Source organism: Coturnix japonica, chromosome 1, assembly GCF_054131305.1.
Source record: "Coturnix japonica strain WE chromosome 1, WE-NBRP24, whole genome shotgun sequence".
Lineage (NCBI taxonomy): Eukaryota > Metazoa > Chordata > Aves > Galliformes > Phasianidae > Coturnix > Coturnix japonica.
This window is the reverse complement of record NC_140663.1, coordinates 97,988,234-98,007,101: the sequence shown is the minus strand read 5'-3', so window position 1 is coordinate 98,007,101 and position 18,868 is coordinate 97,988,234. Positions and strand designations below refer to the sequence as shown.

The 18,868-nt window shown below is 38.1% G+C and overlaps 1 protein-coding gene across 24 annotated transcripts in view; it reads right to left on the bottom strand.

Annotated features, from left to right (window-relative positions):
• Positions 1–760: 760 nt before the first annotated feature.
• TTC3 (tetratricopeptide repeat domain 3) overlaps positions 761–18,868 on the bottom strand; it is a 54,405-nt gene continuing 36,297 nt past the window's right edge. For 20 of the 24 annotated variants that reach the window (XM_085529150.1, XM_085529197.1, XM_085529176.1 and 17 more), the window contains 17 exons: positions 17,824–17,880; positions 16,663–16,736; positions 15,911–16,057; positions 14,111–15,005; positions 12,763–12,828; positions 11,982–12,131; positions 10,523–10,662; positions 9,099–9,167; positions 8,176–8,272; positions 7,151–7,251; positions 6,329–6,422; positions 5,666–5,764; positions 3,878–4,278; positions 3,347–3,464; positions 2,968–3,201; positions 2,664–2,753; positions 761–2,007 (listed from right to left, as the gene is read on the bottom strand). In XM_085529150.1, the coding sequence (XP_085385276.1) occupies positions 1,897–2,007; positions 2,664–2,753; positions 2,968–3,201; positions 3,347–3,464; positions 3,878–4,278; positions 5,666–5,764; positions 6,329–6,422; positions 7,151–7,251; positions 8,176–8,272; positions 9,099–9,167; positions 10,523–10,662; positions 11,982–12,131; positions 12,763–12,828; positions 14,111–15,005; positions 15,911–16,057; positions 16,663–16,736; positions 17,824–17,880 (2,943 nt within the window). In that variant the 3' untranslated portion in view covers positions 761–1,896. Of the gene's footprint in view, positions 2,008–2,663; positions 2,754–2,967; positions 3,202–3,346; positions 3,465–3,877; positions 4,279–5,665; positions 5,765–6,328; positions 6,632–7,150; positions 7,252–8,175; positions 8,273–9,098; positions 9,168–10,522; positions 10,663–11,981; positions 12,132–12,762; positions 12,829–14,110; positions 15,006–15,910; positions 16,058–16,662; positions 16,737–17,823; positions 17,881–18,868 lie in introns of those variants that run through there. The other 4 variants (XR_014939499.1, XM_085529145.1, XR_014939500.1 and 1 more) reach the window with 4 other exon arrangements.

The following is an 18,868-nucleotide window of genomic DNA, read 5'->3' as shown; positions in this document are numbered from 1 at the left end:
GCATTTAGTGCAGCTCTGAGTCAGGGCTCCTGAACACAGAGCGGGGCTGCTTTACCTTGCCCCGGTCTGGAGATAAACTACCTTGTGTGCACTTACTTACCATTGGAGTCTGAGACACCTCATCTCTTTCAAAACAATCTCACATAAAACCAGACCTCATTTTTTTTCTTCTCCAAGGCCTCCTTTTATGGGAGATGTGAATGACCTACCTCCGGCTGACAGTAAAACTTGTGGTACTGGGGTGTTAAGAGAAAAGGAGCAGAAATTAAAAAAAAAAAAAAAAAAAAAAAAAAGGAAAAGAAAAGAAATAAAGAAAAAAATAAAACACATCCACCTTACTAAGGAACCTGAGATCCTACTTATCTTTCCTGTGAACACAGGGACAAGATTGGCTGGTAACAAGTGCAAACATAATTGTAAATATCAGTTCAATGCTAAGACCTCACATTAACAGCCAGCGTTGCTTTACCCATTTTCACACCCAACTTACCCATATCAGCTCATGTCTGGCTGTGTTCTGAACAGAGAACACCATCACCTGTGGCATGTGTGGGGCTGCTCTGCCTGCACTCTGTCCCCTCACACACTGAGAAAACAATGTAAGCTGACAAGGATGGATGCAGTGTACCACAGAGCAGAACAGCACCTGGGTTAGGTGTTAGCCAAGGCAGCACAGTGCCTTGGCTCTCTAGCAAACAGTACCTTACTCATCAAGATTCACAATTAGCAAACGTTATACAAAAAGAACCACCACAGCGGCTGCAGTAGTAATTTTATTTTTGACCCAAGATCCAATAAACATACTGACTTACCAGAAGATGCTCTGAAACTTCAACTGTATACTCATTAACTTGGGGAAACAACTGATCTGTTAGATCATAGCCTGAAATAGTTGAACACGGTTCATGCCCAAACCATGGTCAGACTCACTGCATTTTGAGGGTGTTTACACCATGTGGAGTACCTTATCTAGCCCTGGATGTTTGGCTGAGAGAAACCAATCTTACAAGGCAGAAGGTGCTCATGGCACGCTTGGACCTTCCAAGCAGCAGGACGGACATTCCTTTACCTGGTTGTACCGGGTACCTCACGCTGCTGATAAATTGGCATTTGTGCACAGAATACAGCTGCATTATATTGCTTCGCCAAGAATAAAGATCCTTTAATGCCAATTTAAAGAAATCAGCTCAACGAGGAGGGAAATCTAAGACATATTTTCACATTACAAAATTGAATCGTTCTAAAATTGATGTATGAACAGGCAGAATCACAAGAATACTCAGTGCTTCAAAATGTAGCTAAGAGTTGTCATTTAATCAATTTGAATTATCAGCTCCAGATTTACATGGAGAAAAGAGTTGCAATTACATGGACTACATTTGTAAAGATATAAAGAAGCCCGATTCAAACCCTGCAATTGCTTATACTAGGGAAAATGATGGCTTGGTTATTCCAAATTCTGCTGGTCTGCTGCTTGGCCCACCTCTTTATTTTGAGTGTAGCATCAGCTCTAAGGAAAACCCCCCTTTTTAGAGGAATTGTGCACAGACAGAACCAGCCTTTGAAAAAAACAGATAGGGGAGTTCAGAACCCTTAAGCAAGAACCCCACCAGTTGTGTGGTCCTGGCCTCTGAACTATGTGAGGTACACATGCTTAAGGCAGCAGCAACCAGGAGAAACGCTGGGTTATGGAGCACACTGTCTTCATTCAGTAAGTGCCACAGCAGTACCCGCATCTTACAGCCTAGTGCACAATACTGCATTAGAACAAATTCTGCTATCGTTCCCACTACAACCAGCGTTCCACCTCTTAGGCAGCACATTTCCATGCCATGTCGGGATGGTGATTTTTCTGCAGGCACTCCACACCTTACTGAATGTCAAGTAAAACAAGGCTTAGGCATATTTGTTGCGTGCAGGGAGCTCAGGAAAGTCTTCAGGTAACAGAACGTGGATGCGACAGATAGGGCAGGTACTCGAATGTTCCTTAAGCCATTTTCTAATGCACTGCAAAGACAGGAAAATTATATTGGGGAAACAGTCTCGGTCTGGTATAAAGAGTTCAGCATGACTTTCTTAATAACTGCTCCTGACAGATAAGAGATTTTCTACCCCCTTCTACAGCTTGCTATAAAATCTGCAGTTAGAAAACTATTCTCCAGTTCTGATGTTCTGCTCACCAACCTATTCTGCAAGTGACAAAAAAAAGCAGTAAATAAATACAGAAGTGAGAAGAAGTCATGGACAGAAGTATTGTATTATGCCAGCATAATTTTTAGCCTCCTTACTACATGAAGTTACATGGACAGCTCCTGTCAGGAGGAAAATGCAGCTTTATAGCAATGGCCCCTTCTCTAAGGATGCTGCAAAGAGAAATCTGCGATTTGGTTACCAAGACCTGATTATTCTGAATTCAAAGCAAGCTTGAATTTGTTCTGATGAGTTACCATCTAAGTTAAGATCTAAAACTGGAAACTTTCCAACACAGTAAGATTGCATATAGCAAATCTTGGTGCAAAAGGTATGGAAAGGAAAACCATGTCCTGCTGTTCCTAACTTCAGATACTGAAGGATAAGGGGCAGGGAGAAGCTAAAACAACTGCATAACTGAACAGAGAGTTAGTCCACACTTGCATCTAAAGGAGTAAGAAAAAAATCCTTACTTCTCTGTGAAAATGATGCCCACATTCCAGTTCACAGGAGTCTCTGCTCAGCTCATCATGGCAGATGATGCATGGATCATCACTGGAAGGCTGTAAGTTTGTTTTAAAACAAAAAATATTTGAACAAAAAGCCATTTAGTAAAGAAACAGCAACAATTCATTGTCAAATTCCTTATGTAAGTTTTTGTCCACAAAATGAAGAAGTCCTGATTTTTTTTTGTCCAGTGATACTTTGACTGTTTCACATCTCAAAAAAAAAGCAGATGGTAATAACTTAAAATTCATAGTGCATTGTAGAACTTACTATATAGTCTATTTTTTTCCATTTAGATTTCGGTGTTGCTCCAGCATTCCCCCAGGGCTGCAGATTTGGCTGAGATGGCAACGTGTTTTTACTTGAGGTGCTTTTGTGTGCAGGCCTTGCCTTGGGTGCGCTGGAAACGTTTCCTTCTGCAGCTGCTTCCTGACTCTGAGTTCCCGTCTGTCCCGCTGAAGCGGATGATGCTGACTTCGTAGGTCTCCCTACAGAAGTTGATGCCTAGACAGGTATGGGATAAGAGTTTTGAGCAAGTTCACAGTTCGGAGCTTGACAGCAAGAAAAAAATTGTATTCACTTTTAGGCTGTGCTGCATTAATTCCACTGTCAGAGATGCACAGTAGAAATAGCAGCAACTACAACAGACCTCATTTTGCTGGTCCAGAATGAGATCTGTCACTCGGCTTAGAATTTCAGTGGAGCTCAAACTTAATGTATTCCCACTTCTTCTTTGTACATCTTTTATGAACCTAGTAAACTCTGAACTGAAAGAAAAAATGACATGATTACTGATGGGTAATACTACAGCTACTACTGGCATATTAGATAACACTGTAGTTTCCATGTTTGACTCATAGCAGGAGAGCCTGTAAAAGATCCTAACCTCTCAATAGAACTGCAGCAAGGACCTACTTTTAACACCTCTCAATAACTAGGATCTAGCTATCGTATCTGTAAAAATAAAACACTACTACTTCTATTCACTGAAACATTAGGTCTACACAGTAGGTCAGTTCCAATAAGGAATACCTCAGTGAAGAAGGTTAAACACATAATGTTATTCTTTTGGAGGGAAAGAAGTATCTAGTAAGAAATCGATTCTTTTTCTACTTTATCCATGGAAGCTTAGAATTTCTATCTATTACCAAATAGAGCATTACACGCATTAAAAAAATACCTGCTGTAGCCTGGAAATATAGTTTGTAGATGAGCAATAATATTTTCAAATGTGTTGTTTGAAGAGGGCTTCATCTGTGTATCTGAATTATCTTGGTGGGTTTGGTTTGGTCGTATATTCTGAGTATTGCTTCCTGAAACCTTCGACATCGAAGTTAGCAAAACTTTATCGGCATATGATCCTGCCCGAGCTTTGGAGTTTGTTTTCACTGATCCATCACTTGCAGAGCAAACCTTAGAATTTGCATTTGCAGGTTTAACTCCAGCCTGGGTATTAAATGAAGCAGTTACTGGACCTTGATCTGCAGAACTTGAAACTGCAGGAAGTAAATTAGGTTGTGCAGATGCAAAGGAGTACAGGACAAGGGCTGGATCACTGACAGCAGGTCTGCTTTGCTTTCTCTACAAAATAAACAGATTACACAAGAAAAATATTAATCGAAATCAACTGAGCAGAACTCTGGAGCATTTGCAGCATGAACTGCACCATGTTTTGGTCACAATGAGGAACTGGAAGGTCATATCCAAACTTTTCTGCATAGGTGAAAATACCGTACAAAAGTGCCTTCTATTTTGTACTGCACAGAGACAACTGGCTTGAAGTAGGATTTAAAAGAGCAGCATGTATGCATTCAACGTGTTACTTTTACGTATTCTGGGCTTACTAAGGAGTGAATGAATGCTGCTGGACAGCTGTGCTATTTGAAGTATAGTTTGATGTCGCTGTGAGAAATCACTGTTTAAACACAAGTGCCATCAATTTAAAAATACAACATTTACTGCTTTTAATTGGCAATATAAACAATATATAACCCCGTGCAATATTTGTTCACTTATTTACTTTAAAAACAAACACATCAGCTAGAGGCATCATGATGAGACTCCTGGAGTTCACATGATCCAGGAAGACTTCTCTTTGCAAATGGAAAGCAGTGAGAACTTACAGCAGGCTAAACTGGACTTTCACAAATTTTCACATTCTTTAGTGCAAGGCTTCAGGTTTGGTTTTGTTGATCCTTACAGATTTGTTTATCAAATTGAGTTTCTTATACCACTTCATTAAAAAATGCTAAGAATTACAGATGGAATTAAACAGTCAAGGACAGCAACTGTTTTCATCAAGTCTTTTTTCATTTGGATTCAGGATTTGCCTCTTAAGGTCTCCTTGACACTAAAAGAACTACAGATGGATTTTCTAAGAAGTTACTCTTCCATCACGACAGTAAAAGCAGGTGCCAAATGTGTAACAAGTGGAACAAAAACCACTCTACTTCCAAACTTCTAAAATATCCTAAAGAGGGTAACTAAGAATATTTAAATATTCTTAAGAGTTCCATGCCAATAAGGAGAAAAGAAGGGACCTAAACCTTAGTGGGGAATAAAAGGTACACCAGAGAACATAAGGGAGTATGAGTCCAGAAACACTGCAATGACAATCATAACATACTACAGTTTTGGAACAAAGCCTTGGGTCTGAATTACACCCAAAAACAAAGAAAAAAACGTGACTTTATGCAGAGAATACATATTTTAAAGGAAGTTGTGGCATCTGTGATGCTTTTGAGGATTTCATTTTTGCACATATGAGGAATGCAGTTTACTTAGCATTTATCTGGGATGTAGTCATTGCAAATTAAGTTCCATAAATGGCTGTACTGCTCTGAATTCAAGGCTATGTACTCAAGTTCCCTGTGTACATGTTCTGTAATGGACAGCCATGCTGATGCAATCTTACAGAATTTCTTTTCACAATGTCTGAACATACCGCTATCGCACATATGATACATACTAAGACACTGGGAAGAGATGAAAGATCCACAGCTTCTATTTTGGTGAGGCAGTTTCGAGCACCATTTTTCACCTTCTCAATTTTTTCTTCATACCCAACCTGTGGAAAGAAAACAAATTCCTCTCCAGATCACCATTAAATAAAGCTCTTCTGGTAGTTCAAACAGTAAAAGGCAGCAGGCCTTTCACACGGCTACAGTATGGCTGCCATCTCCAATGGTAACATTAATCTCTATGGAAGTACTTGCATTAATGCCTGGAAACATTTGTGAAACACGTAGCTTTTTAAACTTGACCAACTTGTTCCATACAGCTTCCCTTTTAAAAGACAATTTAGTCTTTTAGACTTAAAGCTGCACGAACTTCAAGGTTCAAAAAATACAACAGAAGTGACAGACTTGTCAGCCTGGGATTCTATAATATTGAACGATGTGTATAAAGGAAAGAATTTTCCCTCTCTAAAACAGAAGGTGTTCATCGCAACTTAAGAAGATTTTATCATCAGGCCTTATAATCAAACTTTCTTTTGCCATTAGAAGAAATGCAGAATGGCATGTAGAGAAGACACCGGTGTTTTAACAAAGGCATGCAAAATTATTTGTTAGTTATTCTGTTTATCTTCCAAAGTTCAACTTATCCCTAGTTAAGAGAAATTAAAACTTACCTTTACTTTCTCCATTTGTTTCTTTATGTTTGAAATAAATACTTCCCAATAATTAATCTGTGACTTTAAGTCAGGAAGTGCTGAAGCTGAGCTGCTGAAATAATGAAGATTTTCAGTTAAACTCCAACATTCCCATTAATTTGTCTGCTTTGAAGAAAGGAAGGCTGAGAGGCAACTGTGTTGCTCCCTGCAGCCTTCTGAGGACAGGATGCAGAGAATGAAGTGCTAGGCTCTTCTTTTTGGTCACTGGTGATAGGGCACACAGAAGGGCACAAAGCTGCACCGCGGGAGGTTCAGGGTGGGCTGTAGGAAAGATTTCTTTACATGAGGGTGGTCAAACACTGGGACAGGCTTCCTAGAGAGGTGGCTCATGGCCTATGGCTGTCAGTAATCAAGAGGCATTTGGACAATGCCTTCAGTAACGAGATTTAACTCTTGGTTAGTTCTGATAGCTCTTTCATTGGTCAGGCAGTTGGACTCAATGACCTTTGCAGGTCCTCTCCAACTGAATTTTTAAGACCATACCCTAACAGCTTGAGTCACAGTTAAAGACTTACAGCTATTCTAAGCTAAAATCACTTAAATTACTTGTACCTATGTCCTATCCAGTCTTAGAAGCAGACTCCTCAAATGTAAAATAGTATTTTGGGGCAACTTACACAGGGAGATAGAACACAGCATATGTTTTTAAAATATTAATTCCTTCACTCTCATCAAATGCCCAGCTGCTTTGCTTCACCCCCTTTTTTATTTACGTTGCAGCACTCTTCCAACTGGATAGCAGTAACTGGAACCTTCCCAGCTAGTGTAAAGACTCCATACCTGTTTAGTGACTTCAACATCTTGAGATTTGCTTCTGCTTTGGCAACTACGCCGTTTAGTTTGCACAGTTCACTTTCTTTCCAGTTTTGGAGTACCGATATCTGTAAGAAAACAACAGCTTTTTAAGAAGTACAACAAAAGCATTGCTGACACAGTGAATAAAGCCTCAATCCCCTTAGACAACAATTTGATGATGCAGGGCACACCATTCACTCACAACTGAACTTCAAGTACAGTTAAGGGCACGGGCAGGCCTCTGAGGGGTTAAACAGGTTATATTCACTTCAACTGACTGTAGAATGCGTGCACAGATGTTCCTTCCATTTGCAACTTAAAAATGCATGTGTGTGTGTGTATATACACATTTTAAGTGTTTAAGGCAGTCTTTTAAATGCCGTATGTTTAAAGACCAACATGGACCAACAGTCTAATCTTCGTATAAAATTCCACTGCAGGTACAGCAGCCTTCAAACCTTTTCTATGAAGAAAGAATTGTACATCATATGGCATATGTAAAGTCTTTCCTGTATTAAATGCTATTTGGGCAAAAATACTGATGTTTATCAGTAAACTCCTCCTCTCAGTGAAATAACCAAGTTGTATTCTGACTGCCAGACTATGAAGCAGCTGTATGTTCCCTGAGTAGGACTTATTTTTGCAAAGGGAATCCTATTTTCCTATGGTTAATACTCACTAATGAAATGTATTCATAACAGGGCTGAGTGTGAAACTGAGTTATTAGCTAAACGTTATTTAAGGCAATACCAGAAGCCCCAAATTCTGTACAGTTATAACACTGGCCAACAACAGACCAACATACTGATGATCTGCAAAGTTCTGCAGGACAACATAAAGAACAGCCGTTATCAATATTTGATAAAAAATTTTATGTATTCTTATAAAATGTCTTAGGTGCTATTTAAAGGGAAACTGTTAAATAAGACTTCACCAATCATCTTCCCCATCCAGCAATGCAAGCGATCCAGACTGTAACAGAGGTGTTTCAGGGCTTTTTTTGTTTGTACCTCAGCTTTAACAGCTCTTTTCTCATGCTCCTTGAAGTCATCTTGACTCTTTTTAATAAGTTCTTCCAATTTTACTTTCTCATTAGCAAATTTATTACTGCAAAACAAAAAAAGGTCAAATGTTTGAGTAACACAACAGAGCAGTACTTAGAACTGATGTCATTTTAGAGGTTTTCTATGGCTATTCTCCCTTCCTCAGAACCATTAATCTGCATTTATGTTGTACACATTCTATCTGGCCATATTATCATGTTCTTGTAGCTATACTGCTGGCTCCATGGACATAACTTTGGAATTTCTGAACTAAATTTCACTGTGCAACGTAATAAGTTGACAGGAGCTTGACTACTACAGTCATGCAAGTTTTACTGTTCTGAATCTGTTCACATTTATAAAAAGTGCATCTATAAATTAAACCTTGAATTCCAGCTACATGCAACATTTATGAAGTGTTTAAGTAGCTGTGTATATTTAGAACTACAAATTTAGATACGTGGTATGTATGTAGTGCACCCAAATTCTGAGGGGTTCTAAAATACAGGATCATATTATCAAGAGAAATATCTGACAGCATTTTGGAACGACAGCTTTTAATTACTGTAAAGCCACCGTCCCTGGAGGTGTTCAAGAAACATGGAGATACAACAATGAGAGACACGGTCAGTGGGCATGGTAGGGATGGGCTGATGGTTGGATAAGGCGACCTTAGGGGTCTTTTCCAACCATAAAAATTCTATGAATGTAAATACCTACAAGAGAATAATATTCACTCATGGTAAATAGAAGTAAACTAGTTCAGAATAACAGATATAAGCTACAGTGCTTATTTTTTCTTATCTTTCACCCAGAGTGAAACAGGCAACCCCAATAATGGAAAGTCAATAGAAAAATATAAATATTGTTGAGAGGTACAAGAGCTTTACCTGGTCTCAAGATATGTATTCAAACATGTGTTATACTCCTTCTCCTTCTCGTCAATGGTCTTTGAATACCTGGAGTAATCAAACATTCATAAAGCTTGTTTTGAAAAATGTTCCCTATCAAATACACATCCCTCTATAATCACAGTGTCAAATACACAGCATTGATAATTTGTACAGCCTATATATTATTGCTCTATGTGCACTTAAATGTACTACTAATTAAGAAGCAACTATCCAATGTAAGTGCTAGCTGATAATTATTCATAAAAGATTTGGCCCAAGCTATTCACGTTAAAGATAATACAACAGCATTCTATAACAAAAGTATTCTCATGTCTGTAAAACTGTCAGAGAATATTAAAAATACAGCAGGGATTGACAAACTTGCTAATTAAGTCAGCTCCAGCAGTTACCTGGCAGCTGTTGTAAATGGTTACCTGAATTTGCAAAAAGAAAATCAAACCAAACCAAAACAAAACTCCCCAAAGAAACAAAACTAAAGCAGATGTTCATACTTCACACACACCATTACTATGAGAAAGCTTCTAGCTGGCTATACAGCCAATGATAAAGTTACGTAAGACTTCTCTGGTGACTGAAGTGCTATGGGAAAAGCTACATTAAATCACACAATATATTTTTCAGTGACGTTATCTCTGAGCTGCCTGGACTGTGGTAGAAGGCTGAATGAATCTGCTTGGCATTCCTTCAGAGCCAGGAAACTACTTGCCAGGGGAATACCTGGGTCTGCTGTACACAGGACTGTGGTAGGATATTATGGATCTAAGTTCCATGGGAGGCTCTGCAGACTTCTGTTATAGGGTGAAGAATGGGTAAAAAACAACAGGTACATACAGCTATGTGGCTCCTGCAGTTTTATTTCAAACTGAGCATTAAATGATAAGTCTTGGAAGGAAGGAATAATAACAGATAAAAAGAGTGAGAGAAAGATGCAGATCAAAGTTTACTTGGATTGACTGAGGAGGATCAAGACATGAAAACTGAAATGAATTAAGAATTTTAAGACCAACCATACAGCAGAAGCGGAGCACAGTGAGGAAACAATGTTAAGTCGTGAAGGAGAAAAGCAACAAAGCAGTGCAGATCTAAAGGATTTTGGAAAGCCAGAAGATTCTAAGTAGTGAAAAAATAGTATTTATTAGGTTATTTAGGTTAAGCAACTATACGCGTACCCTACTGACAGCAGCTCTCTAATCCAAAAGTTGCATTTAATTTACTTTCATAGCTATATTATCAGAGCAAGAAGTTTGGAGTTTTCATTCTGCCATACCTCAAAGAATATCAGTGGATATGAAATTTATCACAGTCTATTAGAAACAGCCGTACGTACTGCTGCTTTTGGAAGAAAAAAAAAGACAACAAGCGAAAGGACAATAATGTAAGCCTGTGTTCAAAAATGGTACCTATCATTGGTATCCATATGCTTTTTGGCTGTGTTCCTCATTGCTTTTAAGTTCTCTTGATTTTCCTTTTTCTCCTGTTGCCACTTTTTGACTTTAATTTCTAAAGCTTGATGAAGCCACTCCACTTCTTTCTTAAATATCTAAAAGCAGAAAATAAGAAAACATTTCTGCAAACGGTATTCTGTTAAAATGCAAGTTAGAGCAGATTGCTGACACATGATCAAAAGAAACGCTACTGAAATTTACACTGACAGCTTCACTTAATTTACTTTTAGGTCAGGTATTTAGCACAAGCTTGTCTCTCTCTACTCTGCCCTCATAAGGTCCCATGTGGAGTACTGCATCCAGGCCTGAGGTCCCCAGCTCAAGAAAGAGTGGAGCTGTTGGAATGGGTTCAGAGGAGGATACAAAGACAATAGAGGGCTGGAACACCTCTCCAATGGAGAAAGGTTGAGGCAGCTGGCCTTGTGCAGCCTGGAGAAGAGAAGGCTCTGGGGAAATCTTACAACCTTTCAACAGACTTATGAGAAAGATGGAGAGAGACTTTTTACCACAGCCATAGTGTTAGGACAAGGAAAATGACTTTAAACTAAGAGGAAATTTAGGTTCAATATCAGGAAATTCTTTCCCCATAGGGCAGTGAAGCGCTGGCACAGCTGCCCATAGAAGCTGTGGTGCCCCATCCCTGCAGGTGCTCAAGGCCAGGTTGGATGGGGCCCTGGGCAGCCTGAGCTGGTGGGGGGCAGCCCTGCCCACAGCTGGGGGGTGGAATTAGATGATCTTTGAGGACCTTTGCAACGCAAAACAGTCTGTGATTCTATAAAGCCAGAATTAAGGAGATCCCAAGATGCAGTAAAAGAATTTACTCCAAAAAATGCTCAAAGGAAAGGAAAACTCATGAAACGAATACTGACCCTCCTCTTTACTAAAGAATAATGCAGGGAGATGGATAGAATGGCTTTGGTCTAACCTGATTTATTTAACTGAAAAGCTCCCTTTAAAATGCAGACAAATGAACAGTTAGTAGCACAATCTGCTTAACTATGAAATCAATCCAGTCAAAGTGTTAAACAAGCTGACAGTGATGTCTGGAAACTACTCTTGCTGCCATTTTCACAGAAACAAGTCTGTTAGACTCCCCAGCAAATCAATCACTGACCACTGGAAGCCCTTCTCCTCCAGAAGAGGGAAAGTGTCAATAGCACGGTGCTTTTTTTGTTCTTTAGTTGAATAAGAACCAGCACCCATCCACTAGATGGATGCAACCAATTTTCTGGGTTCATTTAAGTGCATTCTTAAGACAACACACAAAGAATTTCAGATTTGCTGAGTAAAACTTCATAGCTATGAGGACCATCGTTCAAGTTTCAAAAAATAGCGTTGACCCATCACAACCAATACTGTCAGCCACCGCAGCTGATCTTTGCTAACCCCACTGCTGCACAGGTTAAAATGTTACCCCTCTTTCTTCAACAATTTTCTTTATCAGCTCTTCTAAAACGTTGATTTCCTCTGAGCTCCGGTTTTCTAATTGTTCATATTTTTCCTGCGCTTCTTTAAGTTGCTCTTTTAATACTTGATGCTCTTTTTCCATACGTAGAATATCTCCCTGGAAATAAATCAGTCACAGAAAGTAATTCAGAATCTACCAAGCACAGAGCAGCAAACATTCATAACAGTCAGCAGATATTCAAAAATTGTGCATATTTTTTGGTGCCTTTTTGTTGTTGTTTTGTTTGGGAGTTTAGTGGTAGTTTTGCTTTTGTTTCTTTGGGACAGAGAAATCTGTGTAACAGCAATGAACATCCATGTCTGGAAAGAATGGAATATGAAGAGTCTGAAGATCATATTTTCTCATTCTGACAGGCACGTAAGGTCACCATTAGTATCAGCCTGATACTCAGTCTGTACCTTCCAATTTAAATCAAGCTTACAGATTTTTTTGAGAGGAAGCACTCAGTTTCCCTAAAACACTGTCCAACATCTGAATGGCTACAGTACAAAGCTCCAAGGCCTCCTTTTAGTGGGCAGTGTTGAAGTTCATAAAGACATTACAGATCGCAGCCCGCCATGAGGGGTGGGGAAAAAGAAACAAACAAAAGAAAATAACCCCAAATCAAAAATATATTTTAGAACATCTCACTTTCAGAGAACCTTAACCTTCATGCTATTACAGATTTGGGCCTTGCTTTAAGCTTCTTCATGAGAAATATGTAGAAATAAGTATACAGGTAACTTACCTGTTGCTTCTCAAATGGATGAAAAGGCAAAGTATTAGTTTCCCTATCAGTTACTTCATTATTCACCTAGAATACAAACAATCATGAACTGATGAGAAAAATCTCCTGCTTACACGTGCAACTACTACGCCAGCTCTTCTCAGGAGCTTTTACATCTAACCTACAATTCTATGAATCTAACTAAATTCTGGAATAGGTTTACCCACAATGTAACAGGAAACTATGCATATATTCCCAAAATGGACTTGAAGCTATAATAAAAGCTATTTTTTTCCCCCCTAATACTTCCCAGCTTTAATTGACTATGTAGCATCATACTGGCGACAATTCTTACAGCCTTCAAACACAGCTGTGTTCCATTTAGGCACATTCGCTCTATTTATATTCTTAAGACTGGCAAATCCAGAGTCTGACTGCTCACGGGGCAGCTGCGTTTTGTTGCTCATGAACTATGACACAAATGCATCTCCTTAGAAGCAACTAAACTCAATGACCTTTGGACTTCTTGCTTGTTTTCTTCTAGTATCTCTCATTTAGGATGTACTGAAAGAACTGATGTTTAAAATTTAATCATGCAATATACTGAAGATCCAGTTTATGTTACCACGCCAATACGCTATATAGCCGAATAATGGTAATTGCTTTGCCATACCACACTACCACAAACACATCTGTTGCATTCTGACCTTTCAAACTCTGCTAACTAGAATTCACTACATTGAAAAGCGTTGTTGTCTTCTGTTGACAATTTGTTAAATGTGCTCAGCAATTAAAAAGAAATTCCACCTTAAAAGCCCTGTTAGCCCAGCAAGTGAATTCATTCGCCAAGTCAGTAACTGCTTGGGAAAGATTTCAAGTAAGTGCAAATAAAACAAGTCTGGGAAAAAAGATAAGGGTAACAATAAATCGTGTTAACACTTTCATAATTTACAAAGCAATAACAACAAGATGACTATCTCACAGCCATAAAATTTATTCCTTCGTTAGTAAATTGAAACAAATTAAAATGAGGAACTTTTCTACAATCATTCTTCTAACATGCTGGATAATCTACCATAGGAATAGATGTGAGAAACCGCCATGCCTTTAACACTGAAAATCTGGCATCTTTACACAAAGTGCTTTCTGTAGCACTAAATACTACTATACAATACCCCTTGTATTTGGGCAGCTTGAAGTATTATTGCTCTTGAAACTCAATTCAGTGTTTGACCCTTCAGGAAGTCATAAAGAAATCATCCCAAAAGGAGCTGTGCCTTCCACTGCTGCAGAAACGTAATGCAGGATGTCAACACCATCTTTTGTCACTTACATGCTTTTAAATGAGTGTTCCATTTTAACCTCTTACCTGAACAGCTACCATCCTTGTATGAGGATTGTTTTTCTTTACAGGTATACTTCTGCTTTCTTTTTCCTTCTTAATCATCTGTATATCACAATCAGCTTTATCTGTACCATTTGGAACAGAAAAACTGTCCTCATAAAATGCATTATCTGAGTTCTCCACCAGGCACTGAGGGTCTCTGTATGTTTCTATATCAGCTGGTATAAAGTTGCTGCTGACATATTTTCTGTCTGAACTTGCTAATTCATCATTATCCTGATGAGTGACATGATCAGCATAAGTATACCCAGGTTGCTTGGCACCATTTGACAGGAGAGGCATTGGAGAAGTCACTGGCGATGTTCTTTCACACTGATAATCCCAGGGAGTCTGAGGCAAAAATCTGCTTTCATCTCGAAAATCCTGATAAAGTAAAACTTCTGAAAAATAAGGCATATTTTCAACAGGATCGATATCCTGACTAAGCACTGATTGCCATGGAGTAGGCAAAGAATAGGTCAAATATTGTGGAGTCTCACAGCTTCCTAATGATATGTCAGCAGATGTTGACGTATGAGGTTGTTTAGGATAAGACATTGGTTCAAATTCCTTAGCAGCTGGATTTAACTGTATCTTGTTCTGGAAAGAATTTTCTCTCACATCACAGACAATATAATTTCCTCCTTCGTTATTTTCAGTCTCATCTCTGTTTTTACTTTCTTTAGTAAGAACATCATGCCGTAAGCTAATAAAATTATCCACCATAACGAAACGATGGGATTTCAGAAGAAAAGATTTCAAACCACCCTCATCTTCTACAATCTTTCGAGCTTCTTCAGGGAAATGTTCATATTCCCCAACTAGCAACTCATTATTTAATTCCATCGGACCGTGCTCTTCCAATATCTGAGAGAAATAGCTGGGAAAAAAAAAAAAAGTGTAATTGTTCATTAATAATTTCTCATACAATTCTCAAGTTTTATTTCACATGTATTTACACAGTAATAAAAAGCAGTAAGTCTTCAGCACTACTGAAGAACGAACATTCGGAGTTCTATCTAAGCATAAATACTGCCTGTGACACTGGTACTTCTCCACATCTTACTCAGAAGCCTGCAGCCACCTGAAAGCGTAGTACACATCTTTATGTACATACCCAAATATAACGGACCATCAGGACTTAACTCCGGCCTTTATCCAATTATGTGATTTAATAAGATGCTGCATCTAATACTGCTGTCCCCCAAAGGGGGACTTATGTGAGACGTTACTGCATGCAATCTACATATCATTCAATGAGAATTGAAAGGAACAAAGAAAGAAAGCAATGGTCTAAGGAAAATGTGTTGCTGTCAGATGACAGGTACATACAAAATATACTGTTAGTAAACTGCATCGAGATATACTTTCTATATTGTTATATGCCATAATTTTCTCATTTAGAAATGACTACAGTGACTATCAATGAAATAAACAGTTAAATTCCACCTCCACACGTCAGAAATGTCGCCCTGCTCACTGGTTCAAAGCTAAATTGAGGTCTGCCATTTGACAGACAGACTTCCTTTATTCCTTACAAGCAGATTCGCAAGTCTGAGTTCAAGGCCTCAGTTTTTCTGCACTCATCCAAAATTGCAGAGCTTTTGTGTTTGTAATTATCAACTGCTTCTACAGTAGGCAAAGATGCTTCAATTCTAATTACTTCTGTCAGTTATTTCTTGGAATACTGTAGCATTAGTTATCTAACACAAAGGTACAGAATTTACGAGCATTTAAGCAAAAAGTAAAGCCTTTAGACTGCTAACCACAGAACTGTATACGTACTCATATAAGCTTTCACATGTTTGATTTAGATTATCATCCAGTCTTTGATAGCTGTCAATGTTTGAGATGCCATATGCAGATTCAAACTCCTCTAGTTGCCTCCGAAGATATTCTGGGATTATACATGGTTCATAATATGTAAAATCTCTACAACGTTAAACAAAAAATAAAGAAAGACTCAATGTCTCAGAAAATAATTACATTCTTCACATACACTGAGAGGAGAATTAAAACATGGCAGCTACACAGATGCTAAGAAATATCCCAATAGCAAACATTTTATAACAAGGAGAACGTGCACTATTCCCTAAATAGTGAACTGCTAAACTTCTTAAATTGAGAATAATTAGTAACTAGTAGTAACTAATGATAATAAAGCTTAGCTGTCTCCTAGCAGCTCTTCTTCTGACAAATGTATCAACTAATTTCTTTCTACTGTAAAGTGGAACAGGAAGAAGGTAAGAAGTTACATGAAAGAATAGCTTTTGGCCTGGAAGCCTTACTGGGACGCAGCCTGCTTGTTATTTGATTACCTATTAGATCACTAACATCTTAAAACCTATAGTATCCATCATACCTGTCCCAGAAGAAGAAAAGTAATGGCTCCCTGGAAGCTCAAATGAAGGTTATTTCAAGAAATACCGATATATGAACCCAGACTTTCTAAGGTGTTTCTAGGCCTGCCTACTCTGGTACCTGCAGAGTACTTGGGAGCTTGGACAACAAATGTAAAGGTGCATGATGATACTTACAAGGTATTTTCTTCTATAAATGTATTTTCTTCTTGTGGTGCTGTACTAACTCCACTGGATAATACTAAAACAGACTAATTAAAAACAGATTATTACTTTTCATCTTGGAAAATGATCCAATGTAATGAGTAACTTGCTTACACAGAACCTTGTTCTGTAATTTTATTGCTTTCAGATGCGAGACTCTGAATGGCAAAACCCTCAAGTACAATTATCGGCATGAAGCCATGCTGAGAAACTTCTTAATTTTAAGTTATTAGCTTCTTCAGAACTTAGTCCAGATCATACAACACTGTGATACTCCAACAGTCCAACCTTCTTTAATTTTTACTTATAAGTATCATCTAAATCCTGGATGCGCTTGATTTTTCGCTGAGTTTTGGTAAGACACACAGAGTTTTATGGCAGAGTTTTGCCTACTGCAGCACACCAATTGAATTTATAGGGATCCTTCCTGGAAAAAAGCAAGTACCATAATTTTTGTCATGAAATTTGGGCAAAATCATAAAATGTCGGGGGCACGGAGGAAATCAAGATGACTATTCAATAAAGCAAGGTTCTAGAAAAGCAGGACAAAAGACGCTATGTTTCGGATTCAGTATTGTTTCAAGCAAAACCTATAAAATACTGAATGAAGTTTTATCTTAGCAATAAGCACCTGCAACTTCGGTGAGTGAGCTGCAAATAAAAACGATGAGAAAGGCAGTCAGACACAAAGCATCAGGTTTATCTCATGACTGGTAAATAGTCCTCCGTCACATTTGCTATTTATCCTTGGAATATAAAGTGGAGATGAAATATCAATTACGTAGTGCTGTCTGTGCTTTGTATTAACTGATTATTTTTTTATTTTTTCCTGTGGGAAATTAAGATCAAAGTGTGAGGACAGTGGACAGACTAAAGTTATGAGCACACAGTTCGAACCCAAGATCTTCATAAATAACTTCTTTTCAAGTGCAGAATCATTTTTTATACTGATTAATTCAGACTGTAACTAAACAACTAAAACTGTATTGACTGTGTCTTAACATATTTCCACTAGAGGAAAAAAACACTTCAAGAAGGAGCTTCCACAAGATATTTACAGATATTTATCAATATCTAATCTCCAGTAACTCTGAAAGAAGACTGTTTATAGTAAGCAGCTAAAAAGTTACATACCCGTGGGTCTTTATAGTTCTTCTTTCTGCTTTTGTTTTTAACTTTGATACCATTAGTCTGAAACAGAAAGAGAACGAATTATTATGTAAAGCAATAATAATAAAATGATGACACATTTCCAGAATCAATTCATACATTTAAAAGCCCCATATTAAAATTCAGATTCTGCGTTGACCAGGAAGACTTCCAAGGTTAAGCATGCATGTCATCCTGTCCCTCTCTCCTATGCTCCCAGCTGAACAACACAAAAAGGAACAGAGCTTTGCAAAACCTCATCCTTTGGTTTCTTGAACACTGAACAGAATACAAACAGAACAGTGCATTGTCGTAGTAGTTTGGATGCTTATTCACTACTTACGTCTGACATTGCATATTTAGGCAGCTGTGAACCTGTGGCAACACAGATTTTTGTAAGGAACAAAAGCAAATAGAACTGGCAGAAGTTTTGGTCACTTCAAATTCCTGTTAGGATAAGGAAGAACTAAAATACCTCTTCACTTTTTAACAGGACACCATTATACATTAACATAACTCTACTAACAATAATTTAATTATACTAGAGATCATCCTTTTATTGTAGGACACAAAATAGGGATATGAAATAGAATTTATTGTTGGAGGCTTTTAATGCTTGGATTTCTAATTCATCCAGTGAAAGAGCAAGGAATCTCACATCTCAGTATGATTTATATTAATTAATAGCTCGCCATGTTTATTCTGTATCAAAAGCAAATCTTGGTTTTGTACAGATAAACTTATCTGCAGGCTAGAATAGTTCTAATTGATTGTGTTTCAAACATGTAATTAACTGAAATGACGCATTCCTGCCAGTTAGGATTGTAATTAATATACTAACCAAAAAGTGATTCAGAACGATATACAGTTTAAGAGTTCTGGGTTTAATCTGGAAAGCATCAGTGAAAGTTGTTCACTACAAGCACTAAGTGTATCTCACTTCAAATTTACTGCGCTTGTTAGTGGGGTGATGTTCTAATTCCATCCTTACAGCTTAATGGCATCTGAAAGTAAAGCTGGGTTACACCAC